The following is a 24,421-nucleotide window of genomic DNA, read 5'->3' on the forward strand; positions in this document are numbered from 1 at the left end:
TGGTGTCCAAGTTAGAACGGATCTGAGTGACATTATCTGCAAAGAACTTAGCAAACTCCTCACAATGAGCTGCTGATTGGTCAGAGATCCCTGGGTTTAAAAGTCCTATGACCACTCGAAACAGCTCTTGGACAGTTCTTTGCATATGCAATGTTGGCGGCAATCTTCATTGCAGCAGAACAGGTTTTTAATGAGCTCTAGCCCATGCTCAGTCGGATTTGTTGCGAGTTCTACGCCAACGCTGGTCTAGTCTCCATTTCACTTGCTTCATCGCTGCCAGCTTCTTGGAATACCAGGGGGCTGATTTGGCTCTGCTTTGTGAAAGAAGATGCTTGAAAGCAGTTGTGTCAACTGCCCTGGACACTTCCGTATTCCAGAGGTCTACAAGGACTTCAACTGAATCACTTACCAAAAAGGCAGGGAAATCTCCAAGAGCCATCAGGAATCCATCTGGATCCATAAGCCTCCTGGGGTAGGCCTTCCTAGTTGGTCCTCCACCCCTGCAGAGATTTAGAGCCTCAGTGAGTCTAAACCAGACCAGATAGTTATTGATCCATGACAGAGGAACTGCAGACAGTTCCTCCACTATACCATCACCTTCATCTTGCCCCGAACAGAAGACCAGGTCTCAGGTATGTCCAGCGCTATGGGTAGCCACGGATTCTGAATTCAAAGATTTACTCATCCATGGCTGAAAATGTTTTTTAAAATTCCAAAAAGCAAATCTTAATTTTGCAATTTTATCTAATGGACACGGTTTTAATATGTCATTATATATAATGGGACTTGAGCATTCATGGATTTGGCATCCATGGGGGATCCTGGATCAAACATCAAGTCACACCTTCTACAAGTGCATGCCATCTACACTGCTGAATTAATGCAGTTTGATACCACTTTCGCTGCCATGGCTTGATGCTATGGAATCATGTAAGCTGTAGTTTTGCAAGTTCTTTGGTTTTCTGAAAAACTGCAACACCCATGATTCCATAGCACTGAGCTGTGGAAGGTAAAGTGGTGTCAAACTGCATTAATTCCACAGTGTAGTAGAACAGCTTCAAACTGTGGTGGCTAGACAACAACCACCCACAAAAGTGCATTTTTAAAAAGCCCTAAATGTGCATCAGTGCTCTGTGGTTTGAGTAATCATTATGAGGGCCACAAGCTGGTTCCGGGATTTCCTATGTAATCACCTTCAATACCAGATTGAAACAGCATTGAAGGGCATAGCAAATCTCCTCTGGTTAGATCTTGCCAGAAAAAGCTCTGTAATGTCAACATACACTGGAGTCAACTTGAACACGTATGTTAATCATTAGGAGTAACTTCTTAATGGGAATAGCTGCTTTACAATGAAACAATCTGCTTCAGGAACAATGCTTGGAACACCTAAACTTTGAACAAAACGTCTAGAAACCTCAGCCACCATGGCCATGGTGCACTGTCCTTTGCAGATCCAGAGGTCCAGGAATATTGTTGTTCTGTATTCAAAACTCCCCATTGAGTTTAATAGACTAGATGATCTCTAAGGCCCCTTGTATAATGGCATATAAAATCCAGATTACCTGCTCTGAACTGGATTATATGGCAGTGTAGAATCATATAATTCAGTTTAAAGCAGATAATGTGAATATCTGCTTTGATAATATAGATTATACGGCAGTGTAGAAGGGGCCTAAGATGCCTTACAACTCCATGCTTATTTGATTCTGAGAGATTTCTCTGGTATTTTGGATAGGATTATGCAGTTCTCTCCTTGAGCAAAATTGATAGTTGCCTAAAAACAGAAGGGAGTTGTAGAAGACACAGAAATCCATCAGTTTTTCTTCTTCCTGTTGAACTGGAAGAAAGCCACACTTGAGGCATAAATACCCTCATGCTACAGAATTCAGTGTTGATATAAAGAAAATTTTATATTGTCTCACCTTATTCTTTCTGTTTCCCAACCCTATGAACTTTGTCCTTGTGGGATTCTAGGAGTTTTAGTTTTAAAAGGGGAACTTTCCAAACCTCTGCCCTAAATAAGTGTTTAAGACAGTAATACAGAAAGCTGTTCTAAACAAAAAAGGACCACTTCCCCATATTGTCATTGAACAATGAAGCAGTGAAGGCACCATGGGCAATTTAAAGAAGCTATTGCTAAGATATGGCAACATTTCTACAGTGAATTACTTCTGCAATGCTCAAAACTCAAAATTATTAATACTTGTTTTCATAAAAGAGGCATGTTTCCAATACTGAAAGGTCTTCAGGCAGATGTCTTCCTAGCATTACTGACCAGCTGAAAAACATTGCGCAGATATTCTATCTTCTTCTCTGGACATATATTTGACATATAAAACAAGACAAAAGACAGTGCATATCAGGGCTGCACAACATTTGGCCTGGGGACCCGGATGCGACCCTCAAAAAGTATTTGGTGCGGCCCTCAGAGGCTCTGAGTCCAAGTCTTTGAGAGAGAGGTCACGTGTAACACAACAGCAGAGTAGCCATAGGAGCCTGCCATTCTCTCCTCCAAGTGTTTTACCTCTATACATTTCCTTTCTGTATGAACCAAAGATACCAAACTAACCTGTGACAAAGGAAGCACCACCCATAGATACAGCCTGGATGCTTGGAAGTGCTGGTCTCAGTTGAAAACATGGCTGGGGGAGGTTGTTAGACTCAAATTGTAGTCGTGGGTTGTAGGGATGAAATTTTAAGGGGTACAGGACCTTTATTCAGGAAGGTAGGAATCTTGGGTTCCAGGTTATGTTAAAAATTAACATTAGATTGACGGTTTCAGAGAAAGAGGCAGTAAAGAAAAGGGACCTCTGCTAGTTCCTCAGCCGCTCTTCTTTTCTCTCTGCCTCTCTCATCTCCTTCTCACCAGGTAGCAAAACCAACAACTCCATGATGTTCACTTGTGAGAGAGAAACTTGGCTATGCCGCTCTTTTCTCTTTGCCTTTGAGTTGCCTCTGTTGTATCCTCCTCCTCCTCTATTCCTTCAATTCCCTACTGTTCATTTCCCTCACTTCTGAAGGAGAAACATAGCTTCACCATGAAGTTGTTGTGTCTTCTTAGGGAAAGTAAGTTTCTCCATCACCCCTCCATAAGAGGAGACAACAGAGAGAAAGCAAGGGCAGTGGAGGCAAGCACTAAGGCACCTCTTTTTTCCTACAGAAAAAGACTGCAACTTGCCATCTCGCTAAGGGGAGGTGAGCTAATTTGGGCTAATCTGCTTTGCTGTTTGCTCTGAGGGAAAGACACCTTCTCACAAACCTGGAGTGAGGTGCTAAAAAGCTATTTGAAAAACCCAAAGAGCTTTAGCCTATTTAATTTTGGCCCACTACTGCCAAGTTGTGCAGACTTGGTGTAGCTGCACCATACCTCTCTGCCCTATCATAAAGAAGTGACCAATAATGCTGAAGTTGTAGAAGGCATTCACGGACAGAATCATTGGTTGCTGTGAGTTTTCTGGGCTGTTTGGCCATGTTCCAGAAACATAATAATAATAATAATAATAATAATAATAATAATAATAATAATTATTATTATTATTATTATTATTATTATTATTATTATTATTATACCCTGCCACCATCTCCCCAGAGGGACTTGGGTGGCTCACAGGTATAAAACAAGCATACAGTGGTATCAAATACAAATTCTCTCCTGATGTTTCACCCACAACTATGGCAGGTATCCTCGGAGGTGTAAGGTCTGTTGGAAATTAGGTGGGGTTTATATATCTGTGGAAAGTCCAGGTTGGGAGAAAGACCCTGTTTGAAGCAAGTGTGAATGTTGTAATTCAGGGGTCCCCAAACTATTTAAGCAGAGGGCCGGTCCACAATCTTTCAGACTGTTGAGGGGCCAAATTATCATTTGAAAAAAAATACAAACAAATTCCTATGCACACTGCACATGTCTTATTTGTAGTGCAACAACAACAACAACGAAAGAACAATACAATATTTAAAAATGAAAACAATTTTAACCAACATAAACCTATTAGGATTTCAATTGAAAGTGTGGGCCTGCTACTGGCCAATGAGATAGTCAAGTTGTTGTTGTGTGCCTTCAAGTCATGTCAGACTTTGGCCGCGCCTAAGTCTAAAATTAATTATTTATTTATTGCATTTATTTACTACATTTATATCCCACCCTTCTCATCTCGAAGGGGACTCAGAGCAGCTGTATGTACATACAATATATTATATTATTAGCATTACACAATATTAGCATTATATATTACTATATTGAACTATACCACTATACTATTATATAATATGTAATATATAACATATAATTAATATTATTATATGGTATTACTATTAGTATTATATTGTATAACATAAGATTATTATCAATATTATATGTATATACAGTATATTATATTATTAAAACTGATATAAAATATTATATTATAAAACTGAGGGCGGGGGCCAGATAAATGACCTTGGAGGGCCGCATCTGGCCCCCGGGCCTTAGTTTGGGGACCCCTGTTGTAATTGATCACCTTGATTAGCATGTAATGAAGTTCTTTGGCACCATCTAGTGGTTACAACTTTGAAGTACAAACCAGAAAGAGAAATGCGGAGCCTCCTTTTTGTAAGGGAAGGAAATACCCCATTGTAATGCGCTCTTACAGCCAGTGCAAGACAGTCCTCTATCTTCCATATAATGCCAATTACAGTAGAGTCTCACTTATCCAACATTCGCTTATCCGATGTTCTGGATTATCCAATGTGGTCTGACTCCTGCCCGGATCCACAGCTGTTTCTCTAGGCAGCAAGGACTGAACTTTTTACGCATTTAATTTACGACAATGTTGTTACTGTAAATTCATTTAATGCAATTCTATCTTTATTTGTAGTCAATTTGTTAGTAGCCAATGTTTTTGTAGTCAATGTTTTCAATACATTGTGATGTTTTGGTGCTAAATTAATAAATATAGTGATTACTACATAAAGTTACTGTGTATTGAACTGCCTTTTCTGTCGATTTGTTGTAAAACATGATGCTTTGGTGCTTAATTTGTAAAATCATAATGCAATTTGATAGGCTTTTCCTTAATCTCTCATTATCCAAACGTTCTGCTGACCTGTTTATGTTAGATAAGTGAGACTCTACTGTATGTTGCATGTTAAATAGAAATAAAGTTTCAACTGGTGTTTTTCTTCCCAGTCCTTTGTGTGTGCTTCAGTTGGAAAGGAAGTATATAACCTGTTTAGTGCGGAGGGGAAGTGAACACTCTGATTGTCATGATTAATTAAGCAACATTGTGAATCAAACATATATGGAATCATAAACTGAAATATACCTATGTATACGATCTCAAAGAAAACTGGTATAAAATGATGTACCAATGGTATATTGCTCCGCAGATATTGAGCAAAATCTATAAAAATTGACAGAACCAATGCTGGAAATGTGTGAAACAAGGCGGCTTTCTGGAATAGAAAGATAGGAACCTGCTTTATCCAGTAACAGGCCATAGCTCTATCTATCATCTCACTTCCCAGAAGTTTAGACAGAAGAGGTAATTTTTTTGTTCCCCAGCATTAACTGGAAGTGCTGGGGATTGAACCTTGAATGCTCTCTGAAAAGGAAGTAGATGTTTTCTTACAGTGCCAAAAAAGGGAAAAGATAAAAGATTGCTTTGATTGCCCTTTCACTTTCACGGTTGTTAGGTTTCCAATCGGGTATCAAAGGGCACCGAATTCCTTGCTGGAGTGCTAAAGTCCTTCTGCTGTTCCTGTTGCCTCCCTTGACTTACATGAAGGCTGCAAATAATACTATTTGTGGCTATTGTATGCCTTCAAGCTGTTTCTGACTTATGGGAACCCGATGGTTTTTTTTTCCTCCAGCGTTATTTGCAGCGGGTTAAACCACTGAGCTGCTGAACTGAGTTGCTGAACTTGCTGACCAAAAGGTCAGCGATTCGAATCCGGGGAGCGGGGTGAACTCCTGCTGTTATCCCCAGCTTCTGCCAATCTAGCATTGTGAAAACATGTCAATGTGAGTAGATTAATAGGTACTGCTCTGATGGGAAGGTAACGGTGCTCAATGCAGTCATGCCGGCCACATGACCTTGAAGGTGTCTATGGACAACGCTGGCACTTTGGCTTAGAAATGGAGATGAGCACCAACCCCCAGAGTCGGACATGACTGCACTTAACGTCAGAGAAAAACCTTTACCTTTATTTGTTCAAAAGGGGGTTGCCTTTGTCTTATTCTGAGGCTGAGAGAGTGTGACCTGCCCAAGGGCACCCATTGGGTTTCCATGGCAGAGTGCATCCACTCTGTAGAATTGATGCACTTTTACACACTCTAACTGCTAGGGCTCAATGCTATGGAATACTGGAAGTTGTAGTTTTGGGAGGCTTTTAGCCTTCTCTGCCAGAGGGCTGGCGTATCTTTTCCCAGGATCCCACAGCATCGAGCTATAGCAGTTAAACTGGTCTCAAACTGCATTCATTCTACAATGTTCTGAAGTTTAGTATTGCTTATTCTGGAATGTGATATGTTGTATTCTAATGGTATTGAATTTTAATATGCAAGATTTCTATGCCCCATATTTTATGTATGTAGTACTTTTAGACTGTTGCACTTTTATACACAGTATTTATTTATAGGTTGTGTGAATGGCCTATTAATAAACAATGACAACAATGTAGGCTGTAGAGTGAATTTATATTTTTATTCATTATCGTTATGGTACTGCAAGTCGCTTCTTATAATAAATAAAAATGTAAAAAAATAATCATAGAATGTCTATGCCCCACATTGATGGAGAAATTATGCTGTTTAGCCGGTATTGCACCACCTGACATCCGTCAAGAAGTAGCAGCCAATAATGAAAGGACCAAGGCAGTGACATCTTCGGTCCATTGTCTTTTTGGATATCAGCCAGCACACCAATGCCTTAACTCAAGAAACAGCTTCCTAAGATCTAGAGAGATACTCGCAGGAACACCTCAGCAAGTGAGAGTCCAAAAGTGGCAGGTTAAAACCCGGAACCTAAATCCATGACTAATACTGGATGAGAAACTCCCTCCTGGGCAGCAGAAGACAGGGCAACTTGGAAGGCATTGAACAGACTGCGCTCTGGCACCATGAGAAATATTAAGAAATGGGAGTACAAAGTGGAGTCCAGGACATGCGAGTGTGAAGAACAGCAAACCACAGACCACTCACTACAATGGAGGACCTTCTCACAGCGAAACCAGAAGCACTCCAAGTGGCTAGCTTCTGGTCAAAGGAAATCTAGTATGATGCCAAGTTTTTAACTTCGTTTGTGTTCTTTCAAATACATTAGAACTGTACCCTCAATTTGATTCAGATAAATTATGGTACTCTTCTACAATCTGGGTGGAGGCCACTATGGGGCGCTACAGAGAGAGAAGGATGCCTTTATGATTTCCAAAGTGTACATTATAATGTAACTTTTGGTGTATATATACAGCCAATTAACAGTAGTAATTTTACACCTTTTAGAAAAACATGTGGATTCTGGGTTGTTGTGTGTTTTCCGGGCTGTATGGCCATGCTCCAGAAGAATACTTCTGGAACATGGCCATACATCCTGGAAAACACACAACAAGCCTGTGATTCCAGCCATGAAAATCTTCGACAACACATGTGGATTCTGTTTGAAAGAAAACTTCTCGATCCTACACCAGGACATGACAGCACTTTTAATTGGTAGCCCCTGGTGGTGCAACGGGTTAAACCGCTGAGCTGCTGAACTTGCTGACTGAAAGATCAGTGGTTTGAATCCAGGGAGTGGGGTAAGTTCCCACCAGCTTCTGCCAACCTAGCAATTTGAAAACATGCAAAGGTGAGTAGATCAATAGGTACCACTCTGGCAGGAAGGTAATGGCGCTCCATGCAGTCATGCCGGCCACATGACCTTGGAGGTGTCTACGGACAACACCAGCTCCTTGGCTTAGAAATGGAGATGAGCACCAACTCCCAGAGTCGGACACAACTAGACTTAATGTCAGGGGGAAACCTTTACCTTTACTGCTAGGGTTGAATGCTATGAATCATAGGAGTTGTAGTCCATGAAGTACTAGCTTTGTTTTTTTAAAATATTTTTTATTACATTACTATTAATTTTGTTACAAAGAAAAGAAAATTCTTTACAATTCATATAATTAAGTCTTTTCCTTTCCCCAGTGTTCTACCCGTTGTGCTCCCCATCACTGGAGTCCATTTCTTTATAGTCCAACCAGAACCTCATTTCTTCTGGTGGGGGTTGATTCCCATCTTCTCTCCTTAATATTTCTTCAATAAATTTCTTCCATATACAGTAGAGTCTCACTTATCCAAGCAAAACGGGCCGGCAGAAGCTTGGATAAGCGAATATCTTGGATAATAAAGAGGGATTAAGGAAAGGCCTATTAAACATCATCAAATTAGGTTATGATCTTACAAATTAAGCACCAAAACATCATGTTTTACAACTAATTTGACAGAAAAAGTAATTCAATACGCAGTAATGATATGTAGTAATTACTGTAGTTACGAATTTAGCACCAAAATATCACGATATAGTGAAAACATTGACTACAAAAATGGCTTGAATAATCCAGAAACTTGGATAAGCGAGGCTTGGATAAGTGAGACTCTACTGTACTTTCAAAATCATTTTTCTTCCTAGTCACTAGCTTTGGATGCATCTAGTTTGACATCTCCCAATGCAATCTGTGAGCTGTAGTTTTGGAAGGTCTTTAGCCTTCTTTTACGAACTAGGGCCCGGGCTGTGGCGCAGGCTGGTGAGCAGCTAGCTGCAACAAATCACTCTGACCAAGAGGTCATGAGTTCGAGGCCAGCTCGGGGCCTGCATTTGTCTCTGTCTTTGTTCTGTGTTAAGGCATCGAATGTTTGCCTTATATGTGTAATGTGATCCGCCCTGAGTCCCCTTCGGGGTGAGAAGGGCGGATTGTAAACACTGTAAATAAATAAATAAAAATAAACTACAACTCCCATGTTTCCATAGCATCGAGCTAAGTCACTTAAAAGTGCAGTCAAACCGCGTTCATTCCACAACAGAGAGGCAACAACCCAAACCGTTTGCCAAATTGCAAAACCCCAGGGTCCTACAGAAAAGCGCACTGACCATTTAGAAAGGAGAGGAAGGGGAATGAATAATGAACCGTCTGCCATCCCGGTGCGGTGTGTGTGGACTGTGGACAAAGCCCTTTAGCGAGTGTACTCGCTGTCCCTGCTTTGGCCCTCCTCCTCCTCCTCCTCCCCCCCTTCGGGAGACGCCCTTCCCGGAGTCACGGGACCGAGACTCCACGTGATGCTCCCTTTCTTTCTGCTCTTTCTTTCTCTTCTCGTCTCTTGCCTTCCGCGGCCGGCAGGGGGCGCGCTATCTCCGCGGCTCCGCAGCGCTCTTGCCGGCCTTTCGCTCCCGGAAGGAGCCGGAGCCGCGGCGGGGACCATGCAGCCGCTCTGCTAGAAGATCGCAGGCGAGGAAGGAGAAGGAGAGGCGGAAGGCGGCGGGCGGTGCAGGAGCGGCGTGCCCCGCGGGGATGTTGGCCGGCGGGCCATGCTGCTGAAGCTCCTGCAGAGACAGACCTATACCTGCCTGTCGCACCGCTATGGGCCCTGCCTCTGCCTCGGGGGCCTCGTCCTCGTGGTCGTCTCCGCCCTGCAGTTCGGAGAGGTGAGCCAGCAAGGAGAGCAGGAGAAAGCCCCAAGGCCTCCCCCTTCCACCCCTGGGACCTCCGCTGCCTTGTTGTCGACCTTATTTCTTCCTCCTTTGCTTGCCAACCGGGTTTCCCCTTGCATTCCCAAAGCCTCCTCTGCCCATGGACTTTATTTTCTCTTTGGTTTCCCTTTGCATTCATAGCAAGCCATTCTCCCCCTTCCCTTTGGTTTCCCTTTCCATGCCTGGCCAGCTGGCCTCCTCTGCCATATGGACCCTCTTTTCCCTTTCCATGAGCGGCCGGTTGCACTTCCAGAATCCTCCTAGAACCATAGATTTGGAAGAGACCTCGCAGGCCAAGAAGCAGGAAAATCACATTCAAAGCACCCCCCGACAGATGGCCATCCAGCCTCTGCTTAACATTTATTATTTTTTTATTTACAGCATTTATATTCCGCCCGTCTCACCCCGAAGGGAACTCCGGGCGGATCACATTGCACACATAAAGGCAAACATTCAATGCCATGGCACAGAACAGAGACAGAGACAAGACGCAGGCACCGGGCTGGCCTCGAACTCATGACCTCATGGTCAGAGTGATTTGCTGGCTTGCTTTCCAGCCTGCGCCACAGCCCAGTCCTCCAAAGAAGGAGCCTCCGACACACTCTGAGACAGAGAGTTCCACTGCTGAACAACTCTCACAGTGAGGGTTGTTGTATGTCTTTTGGGCTGTGTGGCCGTGTTCCAGAAGTATTCTCTCCTGACGTTTCGCCCATGGCCACACAGCCCAAAAGACATACAACAACCCTGTGATCTCGGCCATGAAAGCCTTCAATAACACATTCTCACAGTGAGGAAGTTCTTCCTAATGTTCAGGTGGAATCTCCTTTCCTATAGTTTGAAGCCATTGTTCCACATCCTAGTCTGCAGGGCAGCAGAAAATAAGCTTGCTCCATCCTCCCTATGACTTCCCCTCACATATTTACACATTGCCATCATGTCTCCTCTCAGCCTTCTCTTCTGCAGGCTAAACATGTCCAGCTCTTTAAGCCACTCCTCATAGGGCTTGTTCTCCAGACCCTTGATTTTAGTCGCCCTCCGCTGGACACATTCCAGCTTGTCAACATCTCCCTTCAATTGCGGTGCCCAGAACTGGACACAGTGTGATTCCAGGTGTGGTCTGACCAAGGCAGAATAGAGGGGTAGCATGACTTCCCTGGATCTAGACACTAGACTCCTCTGCCATATGGACCTTCTTTTTCCTTTCCCTGCATTGCTGTTTGTACTTCCAGAATCCTCCTCTGCCTTATGGGCTTTGCTTTCTGCTGCCAGCTATTCTTTTTGGTCCCTTTTGCATTTATAGCCAGCCATACTCCCATAGGGTTGCTGTGAGTTTTCTGGGCAGTCTGGACATGTCCCAGTAGCATTCTCTCCTGATGTTTTGCCCCCATTATAATATATAATAACTTTGTTTTTATATCCTGCCTCCATCTTCCTGAAGGGACTCAGGGCGGCTTACATGGGGACAAGCCTGATCCAGCAAAGATTAAAACCAAACATAGATTAAAACATAACTCAGTAAAATCAGCAACATTACAGCAAGACAGTAATATGAAAACAGCAATGGCAGGCATCCTCAGAAGTTGTGAGGTATATTGGAAGCTAGGCAAAAGGTAAAGGTAAAGGTTTTCCCCTGACATTTAGTCGTGTCCTACTCTGTGGGTTTGTCCTCATCTCCATTTCTAAGCCAAAGAGCCACCGTTGTCTGTAGACGTCTCCAAGGTCATGTGGCCGGCATGACTGCATGTAGCACTATCTTTCCACCAAAGCGGTACCTATTGATCTACTCACATTTGCATGTTTTAGAACTGCTAGGTTGGCAGAAGCTGGGGCTAACAACGGGAGCTCACTCCGCTCCCTGGATTCGAACTGCTGACCTTTTTGTCAACAAGTTCAGCAGCTCAGCACCACTGGGGGCTCCTTTTAGAGACTAGGCAAGGGATGTTTATATATATGTGGAAGTTTCAGGGAGGGAGAAAAAACTTGTCTATTTGAGGCAAATGTGAATGTTGCAAGTAATCACCTTGATTAGCGTTGAAAAGCCTGACTGATTCCTGTCTGGGGGGAATCCTTTGTTGGGAGGTTTTAGCTGGCCCTGATTGTTTCATGCCTGGAATTCCGCTGTCTTTTGAGTGTTGTTCCTTATTTACTGTCCTGATTTTAGAGTTTTTTTTAATACTGATAACCAGAGTTTGTTCATTTTAATGGTTTCCCCCTTTCTGTTGAAATTGTCCACATGTTTGTGGATTTCAATGGCTTCTCTGTGTAGTCTGACATGGTAGTTGTTAGACCGGTCCAGCATTTTTGTGTTCTCAAATAATATGCTTTGTCCAGGTTGGTTTGTCAAGTGCTCTGCTATGGCTGACTTTTGTTTGGATCAATCTGCAGTGGCTTTCATGTTCCTTGATTTGTGTTTGGCAATGCTGCTGTGTAGATTTGTCCACAGCTGCATGGGATACGGTAGACTCCTGCAGAGGTGAGAGGGTCCCTCTTGTCCTTTGCTGAATGTAGCATTTGCTGGATTTTCTTAGTGGGTCTGTAGATAGTTTGTATGTTGTGTTTCTTCATCTTCCCAATGTGGTCAGTGATTCCCTTGATGTATGTACAATAAGGACACTTTTCCTCTGGGTGCAAAAGTGATGTGGGTGAAACGTCAGGAGAGAATGCTTCTGGAACACGGCCATACAGGCCAGAAAACTCACAGCAACCCAATGAAAACTCCCAACATTTCCTTTAAAAACCTTCCTAAAAAGGCTATCCAACATTTCCTTAAAAACCTCCAGAGAAGAAGACTCGGCACACACTCCCAGGCAGCATATTCTAGGTCAAACAGCTCTTACCATCACTTCCTTGTGTTTGGTTGGAATCTTTTTTTTTGCAACTTGAATCTATTGGTTCAATTTGATTTCATTTAGTAAAAGCCAAGTTTCAGTTTGGCCCCAGGACAAAGCTATCATTGCAGCCAGTTAGGCATCCCAAAGATGGCTATTCCACCAATAATTTGGCCAGCTTTAAAATACCCTTGGTTTAAGAGTATTGGGGGCACTATTTGCCATTCATTCTCAGTCATCAAAATGTCATGGGATGGCCCTGTTGCTTTCTGTAGTAAAGGTAAAGGTTTTCTCCTGATATTCGAGTCATGTCGTACTCTGGGGGTTGGTGCTTATCTCCATTTTTAAGCCGAAGAGCTGGCGTTGTTCGTAGACATCTCCAAGGTCATGTGACTGGCATGACTGCATGGAGCACAGTTACCTTCCAGCCGGAGCGGTACCTATTGATCTATTCACATTTGCATGTTTTCGAACTGTTAGGTTGGCAGTTTTATTTTTCCCTGTCAACTTTCCCTTTGGATTTGTAGGCAGCTTTTCTTACAGGACCCTACTTAGCCTTATGGATATTATTTCCCAAAACCAAGAACTTTCTCTTAGGTTTCCCTTTGCATGCACAGCCAGCTTTTCTTCTAGGACCTTGCTGTGCCTATAGACCCTCCAGGTATTTTGGCTTGTTTCAGAATCCAGTAATAATTATTTGAATTGTTGTAATCAGTGAGTTCTGCTGAAGGAGAGCACAATGGGCTGTCGTTTTGTTTGTGGTGAAGTTGTTCCTGCAACTGAGGCAGCTGTTCTCTATCCCGCTGATGTAGAGTAACACGAGAGAGCAGACTTATCCAAGGATGCTACAGCTCCATGTTTGAGGTTTTGTTTTAAAATCAATCCTTGAGGTTGACAAAGTTGTGTTGACTTTCAGTGTTTCTGGGTAAGGCAACAGTAATATGCATGGGGAAATTAGAATGGCTTTATCAGTGGAGGACAATCTGACATAGATAAGAGAGGAGTTATCAGGACGGAGGCTTTGCGGGTCTGCATTAAATCTCAGAAAAGTTATTGGCTTGAACTATGCCTCCCAGAATTCCCTAATTTAATTGAATTAATGAATTTTATTACAGTCTCAGACCAGAAGTTTGAAACATGAAAACATTTCAACGTGAAAACATTAAAACCAGAAGTTAAAAATATTAAAAGCAGAACGTCCAAGATATACAATCAACGTAATCGGCTTCAAATTTAAAACATATGCATGACAGTGGGTTGTTGTGCATTTTCCGGGCTGTATGGCCATGTTCCAGAAGCATTCTCTCCTGGTATTTCGCCAACATCTATGGCAGGCATCCTCAGAGGTTGTGAGGAACCGAATCTGAACCATATAGTGGGATTTTTGGAGCTGTTTCTTGGGCATGTTTTTCAAAATGTGCCATGTAGACATTTGCTACATGTCTACACGGGGGTGCTTTGAATGCGATTTCCTGCTTCTTAGCGGGGGGTTGGACTGGATGGCCCATGAGGTCTCTTCCAACTCTACTATTCTATGATTCTATGATTCCATGCTATTAATCGGGCTGATTAAATCAAGTTGATCAATTGCAGCATCCACACTTGCCTCAAGCAGACAAGAGTTCTTTCTTCCACAGATATATAAATCCCACTTGTCTAGTTTCCAACAGACTCACAGCTTCTGAGGATGCCCGCCATAGATGTGGACGAAATGTCAGGAGAGAATGCTTCTGGAACATGACCATAAAGCCCGGAAAATGCACAACAACCCAGTGATTCTGGCCATGAAAGCCTTCAACAACACATATGCATGACAACCTAATTAATTAGACATTGTTAGTTGGAGGATTCTGGAAGTTATAGTCTAATAGGGTAAATTTTTCCGGATATAGAATGTTTGCATTTTTTTTCATTTCAAGAAAAATCCATTCACCTGTATTCAGAGAACACTGAACTCAGCAGATGACGGATCTGGACCAAATTTGGCACATAGACCCAAGATGGCCAACTATGAATACTGGCGGAGTATGGGGAGGATTGACCCGAGATTTTTGTAGGTCACCCACATCCTTATGCATGTTCTAATGGAAGCGTTCATAAAAAAACAACAGAAAAGACTGAGGTTTTTTTGCTAAGAAATAGTGTAACATATGACCAAACTGATACTACCCAATATACAAAAACAAACAAGGCCCTTTTCAAATAACCCGAAGACTGCCAGGTACCCAAGCTAGTTTTGTATATAAAATGCTAAAAATATCTTCAATAGGAGCGAAAGTGGCTAACAAACTTGCTATCCTTTTCCTTATGTCTGCATCAGATGATCAGTGCCATACGATTAATTTTGTTATTAAGTATATTTTTTAATTTTAAAAACTCATACCTCAAAATCACTTGCAAAATCTTCAAATATAATATGAGGGACATTCAAGTCTCTGTACATAAAGTTTGGGGTGATCTATTTAGAAGAGGGCCTTAAATATCAAACCAGTACATTTTAGTAAATGATTCCAAATATTTTTCTCTGTAGGTTGTTCTAGAGTGGAGTCAGGACCAGTACCATGTCTTGTTTGACTCTTATAGAGACAACGTTGCTGGGAAATCCTTCCAGAACAGGTACGTCTCAGGTGGGCTAGAGCAACAGTGCTTCTTCCTCGAATTTTGGCAAATACGTGTCACTAATGTCGAAAAACAACAAATATTCAGCAGCTGCAGTTGCTTGAGTTACCAACAATCAATGGTACTGAAATAGTTTGGATTGTGAAAAAAGGCCCCTGACATTTTTTAGCCATACGCTGGTACTGTGTTTGTCTTCCCTTCCTTCTGTTCCTTGGCTTGTATGAGATGGATATCTGATGTGTTAGAGAGCACTGCAGAACAAACAATCTAGCTGTACTTTTCTGTGAGGTGGGACTCAGGAGAAAGGTGACAGATCTTTTCCATATGGAAGCTTTCTGAATGTTGTGTATTGAACTAGGTTTGTAAATTGTATGTATTGTTTGTGAAAGCCAACATGGTGAGATAATAACTTGGTGTGTTTAAATTGCATTTCTATTACCATGAATTTCATAGTTTTTCCATGGCAAGAAATACTTGAAGAAATACTTCCTCTGAAATACAGCATATAGCACTTCATATTTCTCATTTTCCAGGTTCTAAATGGCCCTAACCATGATTAGCTTGCAATTTCAGCTAGGACGTGGTGCCAGTAAAAATTCTATATAACTTTCATTATTTGTTTTATTTGAACAAGATTAGCTCTGTTTGAAGGCTGTCCAGATATTGTTGAATAGCAGGTCCTGCAGGCTTCGCCAGCTTAGCCAGTGATGAGGAGTTCTGGGAGTTGCAGTCCAGTAATAAATGTAGGGTTATGCATATGTTGTGCTTTTCTTTTTCTTTCTTTCTTTCTTTCTTTCTTTCTTTCTTTCTTTCTTTCTTTCTTTCTTTTTTAAATCAGTATGGAGTACATAGCTTTCATTTTCCTCACTTTATCCTTACAACAATCAGCAGTCTCAAGGACAGTAATATCAGTCATGAGAACAACTCACGAGGATTAGCCCTGTCTCCACAGCAGATTAATATACAACACAATAACCCCTGCTCTCTGGAAACTGCATGCAGATTTGTTTATATCTCAGTGTAGGATTTATGAGACACAGTAAATAACTGATTCAGCCCTCTATCAGGTCTAATTTCAAGTCTGGTTTAGCATTTCAGTAAAAATGAAATAGAAACAGACGTGATATCTGCCTGCTTTTGATCTGTACAAACCTTATAGGTTACCTCCAGATGTATGCATACCATAAACCAGATAAACAATTGAATCTGAGTAATCACTTGCCAGCATATTGCATTTGTTCGTTAAGGTCACATGTGAGTTGGTTTTTTTGATAGAAGCATATTAATAAGTGAGAAAGGAAATGAGAAAAATACAAAGTTTTATAGGTCAGTAAAAAATGGGGTGGAAGTGGAGAATGGGCAGTCAAAGCCTGTTCAGTCTTGATTACTCATTTGGTACTGTCTAAATTATTTTTTCCCAAAGAGTCACAGGGCATTAATAATTCTGAGTCATTGTGAGATGGAAGCTTATAACCTACAAAGGAGTCTCCAGATTGTGACTAATTATATCAGTATAAAACTGTGGTCCTTAAGATCCTTTTTTCTATAGAAGCAGCATCTGAAAAAATTAGTCAAAACAGCATTGAAGTGAAAGCCTAAAATTCTATAAATTCAACCAGAAAATTGTCTAGAAATCGAGTCAACAAAAAAAGAATATTATCTATTTGTGGTAATTCTCACAAAGCTAGTTCTTTAAGAATTTTAATGGATTATGTCAGGGGTCCCCAAACTAAGGCCCGCAGAATGGATGCAGTCCTCTAACGTCATTTACCCAGTCCCTGCCCTATAACAACAACAACAACTTCTCCCTCATCCCCACCAACCGTGCTTGTGACTTAGGGTTGCTCTAAGTTTGAAACTACTTGAAGGCACACAACAACAATCCTAAATTACTTGACTATCTCATCAGCCAAAAACAGGCCCTCACTTCCCATTGAAATACTGGTAAGTTCATGTTGGTTAAAATTATTCTTCATTTGAAATGTTGTAGTGCTCTTTCATTTTTTTGCACTACAAATAAGATATATGCAGTGTGCATAGGAATTCATTCATGTTTTTTTCAAACTATAGTCGCCGCCCCCCCCAACAGTCTTGAGGACTGTGAACTGGCCCTCTGCTTAAAAGGTTTGAGGACTCCTGGTTTATGTGTGCACTTTTTCCTTTGTTATTGTTGCATGCCTTAAAGTCATTTCTAATTAATGGCAACTCTGTGGTGACTCTATCAAGCAGTTTTCTGCAGCCGAGAGTGTGTGACCAGCTCAATGCCACCCACTGACTTGCCAGGGCTGAGCAAGGTTTTGAGCCCTGGTCTCCAGAGAGTTGTAGTCCAACCCTCAAACTCCTATGCCACTTTAGCTCATCTTTCTCTGGCCTTTCACTTGAAATATTTCCATTCATTGTTGTAAAAAGATGAATGAGATAATTTTTTTTTAGTAGTCTGCAGCTGAATCAGGATGTGGTTGATGCAATCGTATAAATTGGTTTCAGCAGATGCACATAAATAATGAGCTATCTTGGAAATGGGACTCAAGTCTAAACCTGAATGTCATTATGTTTCATATACATCTTATGTACATAGCCTGAAGGTAATTTTATGCACAACATTTTAATACTTTTGAGCGTGAAACGAAGTTTGTGTATGCTGAACTATCAGAATGCAAAGGTTTTACTGTCTCAGCTATCCATGTGGATAATTTTTAATTTTGGAGTATTCCAGATTTCAGAATTCCAGATAAAGGACACTCAACCTCTATAGAATTTGTGCAATTCTTGGAACTATATCAATAGGCATATTTTACCAGTTTTGGATTTTTAGATCAGGACAAACAGCAGCCATTCAACCTTTCCCCCTCTTACCCATCCTACAACACAGATGTGTTGTCCCACACCAGCACTTCAGATTTGTTGTATATGTCAAGCCAATATCAGCATTGTTACCCATGTTAGGGGATCTTAGTAAATGGTGAGATGGAGTCAAAACATTATTTAGTCCATGGCGTAATAAGACCTTTGGTTGTGTTTGAGGTAGTTCAAACCTGTTTGGTTAGTTGAGTGGTGAACAGGTTCTGCAAATAAATTGATTGATTGCTTTTGAGATCAGTATTACACAGGGAAAACCAAGGAGGTAATGTTAATATTTATCAACACCTTTATTTATGTAATAATTGTACCACCATACCGTGGATCTTGTTTGATTCCAAAAACTAAAATAGGTTAGACCTAAATGGTATGTGGATTGGAGAGTACCAGACAAGAAATCCTGTCTGAAACACTGAATAGACTTTGCTGTTCATCACAGTTGCCGGTTTTTTGGGCAAGATGAACCAGCGATTTTATTTAGTATAAGAGCTTTCTCTGATCTTACAAACATTTATACCCAGCATTCATCCAAGGAACTGGACATGAGATGCATATTATTTCCCCATGGAGCTTATTGGAGTATAACAGGATGGGAAAGTTGTATGGAGAGAACAGACACCATGAGCAGAAATAGCTCTGTGTTTCTCTCTGTGGCCAGATCTACACTGCCATATAATGCAGTTTGAATTGCATTATATGGCAGTGTAGATCCATCCTTAGTATGTGCTTTTAAGTTGCTTCTCAACTTGTGGTGCCACAATAAATTGCATAGGGTTTACCATAGGCAAAGAATCATCATAGCTGGTTTCTTTCCTCTGAAATGTAGCCCACAGCACCTGGAATTTGTTGGTGGTCTCACATCCATGTACTAACCAGGGCTGACCCTGCTTAGCTTCTCATATCAGACATTTGGAGCTTTCAGGTATTTTCATCTGTAGTCATTTCCATACTCTTGTTTTGTGAGGTACTGCAGAAGACAATGGGAGTATTTCAGGGTTCTTCTGTCTGTCTGGGTAGGATCCCTTTGTGTGTTTTCATGGGTGTGGGGAATTTTCAGTTTGTGGGATTGGTGACAGGCATCAAGGCTTACAAATGTGGAATAAAGAGGCTACATGTGGCCTGCAAGCTGCAGTCCACCCACCCTTGGGTGTAGTAACTAACCCAAAGGTACTGAGTGGTCCTCATGTTAAAGAAGCAATTCGAATTCAGTCTTCCACACTATCCTGTTATGTCCTGATGGCCACAGCCAAAACTGGATGGGGATCTAGTACTAATCCAATTTCAGTTTAAGGCCAATTAGGAAAATACTGCTTGGAGTGCTCAAATTAGTGTCATGCATAGGACTACTGTGCATGGCAAGATTTTCTCTATGGTAAAGGTTTCCCCTGACATTAAGTCCAGTCATGTCTGACTCTGGGGGTTGGTGCTCATCTCCATTTCTAAGCCAAAGAGCCGGCGTTGTTCGTAGACACCTCCAAGGTCATGTGGCTGGCATGACAGCATGGAGCAGCGTTACCGTCCCACCGGAGCGGTACCTATTGATCTACTCACATTGGCATGTTTTCGAACTGCTAGGTTGGCAGAAGCTGGAGCTAATACTGGGCGCTCGCTCTGCTCCCGGGATTTGAACCTGCAACCTTTTGGTCTGCAAGTTCAGCAGCTCAGTGCTTTAACACACTTCGCCGCCGGGGCTTTCTCTATGATGGTACCCTAATTATGGGATTCTTCCTATCAGTAATTTAACAGACCCTCTACAGCAGTGGTTCTCAACCTATGGATCCCCAGGTGTTTTGGCCTACAACTTCCAGAAATCCCAGCCAGGTTACCAGCTATTAGGATTTCTGGGAGTTGAAGGCCAAAACATCTGGAGACCCACAGGTTGAGAACCACTACTCTACAGTTAGAAACAGTAAATTTAAATTGATGGGGTTTTTTTGTTGCTCTGTGCCTTTAAACCATTTCCAACCTACAGTATTCCTAAGTCAAATAACACATCACTGGGTATTTTTGGCAAGATTTGTGCAAGGGGGCGGGGGGTTGTCTTGTCTTCCTTTGAGACTGAGAGAGTGTGACCAGTACAGGTCATCCAATGGTTTTTCATGGCCGAGGGGAGATTTGAATCTTTGTCTTCAAAATCGTAGTCCAGTGCTCAGACACTATGCTGGCTTTCAAACTGGTGTTTTAGATATCCTAAATTAACACACCAATTGCTGTATGATTTTGGAAATTGAGCAAGGTTAACTCTGGTCACTACTTGGATCGGAGATTGCTAAGGAATCCCAGGTACTGTAGGTTGTACTTCAAAGGAACTGGCAGAACCGCCTCTGAGTATTCCTTGCCTAAGAAAACACTATGAAACCCATGTTGTCACCATAAATTGACTAGCAAATTGATGACACAATATGTGTTTTTAATTCATCTGTTTAAGTGTGGCTTGTTAGCAATGTTATGCTTTTTTCAGACAAGATTAATGATAGTGCTACCACTAATAGCTGTAGTAGCATTAGTAGATCAATAATGTGAATAAATAACCAACTTGATTCAGCTTCAGTAACACACTGTGTTTATTTGTTAGATCAATGAGCTAGAACAAGTCTGACTCAGTTGCTTTGTTTCACACCCAAGTGGAGATTCAGAGCTTCTGTTTGTGGCTAATGATAAATTGTGGCTTTTTTCTCTGTCCAAATTTGGCAAGTAACAAATAAGATTTATGAGCAATTCCTCTGTTGCCTTTGCTATTTTGATGTAAATCACCTTAAGCATATTGTATGAACAGGAAGTATATAAATCATATTGTCATGGAGGTTGATAGCTCAGTCTGCTATCTAACAGAGGATACAGTACTTTCATTATAAACCATAACACCAATTAATGGCTAACAGTATGCACATTTTAGCTTTATCTATTAGGACTTTCTCTTCTCAGTGTGTTGTCTTTACTGTGCTTGCATTTTGGCCTTTTATGTTTTGCTGTTCTTCTTAAATACAATGACAATAGTCCATGAAACAGTAGCATTTAATAGGGAAAGCCCTCCTTTCAAATTCTTAATATGATAGTATATTATACATAGTGGCAAAGTTTTTGTTTTTTGTTTTCACAAATTCTGATTTGTATGTTTTCAGAATGGAAGATAAAACTCTGTTCTTTTTCCTTTAACTAGCTAAATCAGTACCATTATATCACTATGTGAAACCCTTTTGGGAGTCTGAAAATTTTTCCTGTTGCTGTTGTTGTAATAGTTATTTTTTCCTTGCTTTACTGTCAGAATTGTCCCACTCTATTACACTTAAAATGATGTATGAATGACAGCATTGGCTACATACTTTATACAAGCCAGTAGGATTAAAAACAAATTACTGAACATTTTTGTAGCTTAATGGTTCAAGGTATTTTTTTAGTATAGAAATTCTATTTCATGTGCAAAACAAAACCCACTTGCATTTCAAATAGTTTTTCAAAAGTGTACAATTTTCAATTATTATCTGCAGTGAGGAGAAAAATGGTAAAATGATGTATTTCCATTGGTGAAAACGGATTTTTACAAGATTTATGTCCCTTACTTCCCTTCCCACAACTCACCAGTGAAAATGCTGGAATTGCAACGGACTGAGAGGCTCAGAAGAAGTGACCAATGCTTTTATCCAGAAGAGGGAAGAGTTGAGCTGCTTAAGAGCTTTCCTTCCACACATATCTGCCATTGGCGCCTCATGAGCCCTAACAGTATTTAAAGCCACAGATGGAGAGGAATTTGCAATTGTTTTCTCTGTCATGGATCTCTGCCAGTCTCTTTGTGTAAACCAGTTGGATTAAAAAGAAATTAGGTAAAATTAATTTGGATGCTTAAGCAGCCTAGAAAGGCTTGCCAGCATTTGAAGGATTGGACAGAGACCATAAACATTTAATTTTCCTTAACTAAAATTACATTCACCAGGGATGCCACATTTAACTTGAGCTGTTTTCCAGCCAGGATCAGCATTTGGAGAAAAACAAAACCCAGTTGCTATTTGGCCAAAGTGAGCCTTTACTTTATATAACTGTTCAGATTTAATTTTTGACTATAGAACAATAACTGTTCTGCAGGAATTAAAAGAAATGTCTGTTTTGGAGTGTTAAGAATTTTGAGCAGCAGAATAACCATATACATATATAATTTTTATATACTCCAAAAAAACATTTAAATTCCATAGTACGAGCCAAGTTAGTGCTGAAGGCCAGGGCCTTTCAATTGTGAAAATTATACCTGTGCTGTAGGCCAGTAATTGCAGTAGAATCATAGAATCATAGAATAGTAGAGTTGGAAGAGACCACATGGGCCATCTAGTCCAACCCCCTGCTAAGAAGCAGGAAATCGCATTCAAAGCACCCCCGACAGATGGCCATCCAGCCTCTGCTTAAAAGCCTCCAAGGAAGGAGCCTCCACCACGGCCCCGGGGAGAGAGTTCCACTGTCGAACAGCCCTCACAGTGAGGAAGTTCTTCCTGATGTTCAGGTGGAATCTCCTTTCCTGTAGTTTGAAGCCATTGTTCCGTGTCCTAGTCTGCAGGGCAGCAGAAGACAAGCTTGCTCCCTCTTCCCTATGACTTCCCTTCACATATTTGTACATGGCTATCATGTCTCCTCTCAGCCTTCTCTTCTGCAGGCTAAACATGCCCAGCTCTTTAAGCCGCTCCTCATAGGGCTTGTTCTCCAGACCCTTAATCATTTTAGTCGCCCTCCTCTGGACGCTTTCCAGCTTGTCAACATCTCCCTTCAACTGTGGTGCCCAAAATTGGACACAGTATTCCAGGTGTGGTCTGACCAAGGCAGAATAGAGGGGGAGCATAACTTCCCTGGATCTAGACGCTATTCCCCTATTGATGCAGGCCAGAATCCCATTGGCTTTTTTAGCAGCCGCATCACATTGTTGGCTCATGTTTAACTTGTTGTCCACGAGGACTCCAAGGTCTTTTTCGCACACACTGCTGTCAAGCCAGGCGTCCCCCATTCTGTATCTTTGATTTCCATTTTTTCTGCCGAAGTGAAGTATCTTGCATTTGTCCCTGTTGAACTTCATTTTGTTAGTTTTGGCCCATCTCTCTAGTCTGTCAAGATCGTTTTGAATTCTGCTCCTGTCTTCTGGAGTGTTAGCTATCCCTCCCAGTTTTGTGTCGTCTGCAAACTTGATGATCGTGCCTTCTAACCCTTCGTCTAAGTCGTTAATAAAGATGTTGAACAGAACCGGGCCCAGGACGGAGCCCTGCGGCACTCCACTTGTCACTTCTTTCCATGATGAAGACGACGCATTGGTGAGCACCCTTTGGGTTCGTTCGCTTAGCCAATTACAGATCCACCTAACCGTAGTTTTGTCTAGCCCACATTTTACTAGTTTGTTTGCCAGAAGGTCGTGGGGGACTTTGTCGAAGGCCTTACTGAAATCCAGGTACGCTACATCCACAGCATTCCCTGTATCGACCCAACTCGTAACTCTATCGAAAAAAGAGATCAGATTAGTCTGGCATGACTTGTTTTTGGTAAATCCGTGTTGACTATTAGCAATGACCGCATTTGTTTCTAAGTGTTCGCAGACCACTTCCTTAATGATCTTTTCCAGAATTTTGCCGGTATTGATGTGAGGCTGACCGGACGGTAATTGTTTGTACAGTGACGTAAGTGAAAGATTCAGCTCAAAATGTATGGTAAATTACATCAAGTTCTGAGGGATTATATTCTGCACTTGAGGAAGTAGACTTAATTTACAAAATCTTATGCCACTAACTTCTTTCTCTCTACATTCCTTTACACTGTACAATTAATGCTAACGATCATGGCTCGATGCTATGGAATCTTGGAGTTGTAGTTTTGCAAAGTTTTTAGCTTTTTCTGCCAAAGAGTGTTGATGCCTTGCCAAACTACAAATCTAATGATCGCATAGCATTTAATCATGACAGTTAAAGTGGTGTCAAACTGCACTAACTCTGCAGTGTAGATTGCCCCTTAGTCTACAAAAGCTTATGCTATCCACTGCTTTCTTTCACCTAGTCTGCAAAGTGCTACAAGAACCTTTTGCAATCAAGTGTGTGCTATGGGATATAATCAGGAGTCATAATCACATGTGATTTGCAACACAGTTGTTCCTTCCCTAAGTGGCAACCCCATCATGCAGTTTCCATTATTTGTGCAATGAAACAGAATTGTCTTCCCCCTATTTTAACGCAGGGTGCCATCAGAATTTTCGAGTTGAATATTGCACATATATATGGAAACTAATCAGGAAAAGGATTTAAGAAAGATCCAGTGAATAATCTGAACTCCTGAAATTAATGTCGAGTTAGGGATTCAAAATAGTGACTGTTCAAGATATTGGGCAAACCATGAGATGTGTGAAAGTTGGGAGCAAAGGACAGGTTTGAAAAGTTGCATGCTGGCTAGGAC

At 41.5% G+C, this 24,421-nt stretch overlaps 1 protein-coding gene across 1 annotated transcript in view; it reads left to right on the plus strand.

The window, feature by feature from the left end:
• The first annotated feature begins 9,342 nt into the window (after positions 1-9,342).
• gnptab (N-acetylglucosamine-1-phosphate transferase subunits alpha and beta) overlaps positions 9,343-24,421 on the plus strand; it is a 45,544-nt gene continuing 30,465 nt past the window's right edge. The window contains exons 1-2 of the mRNA XM_003220879.4: positions 9,343-9,659; positions 15,063-15,148. Of these exons, the coding sequence (XP_003220927.2) occupies positions 9,543-9,659; positions 15,063-15,148 (203 nt within the window). The 5' untranslated portion in view covers positions 9,343-9,542. The remainder of the gene's footprint in view (positions 9,660-15,062; positions 15,149-24,421) is intronic.

This window comes from Anolis carolinensis, chromosome 5, assembly GCF_035594765.1.
Source record: "Anolis carolinensis isolate JA03-04 chromosome 5, rAnoCar3.1.pri, whole genome shotgun sequence".
Lineage (NCBI taxonomy): Eukaryota > Metazoa > Chordata > Lepidosauria > Squamata > Dactyloidae > Anolis > Anolis carolinensis.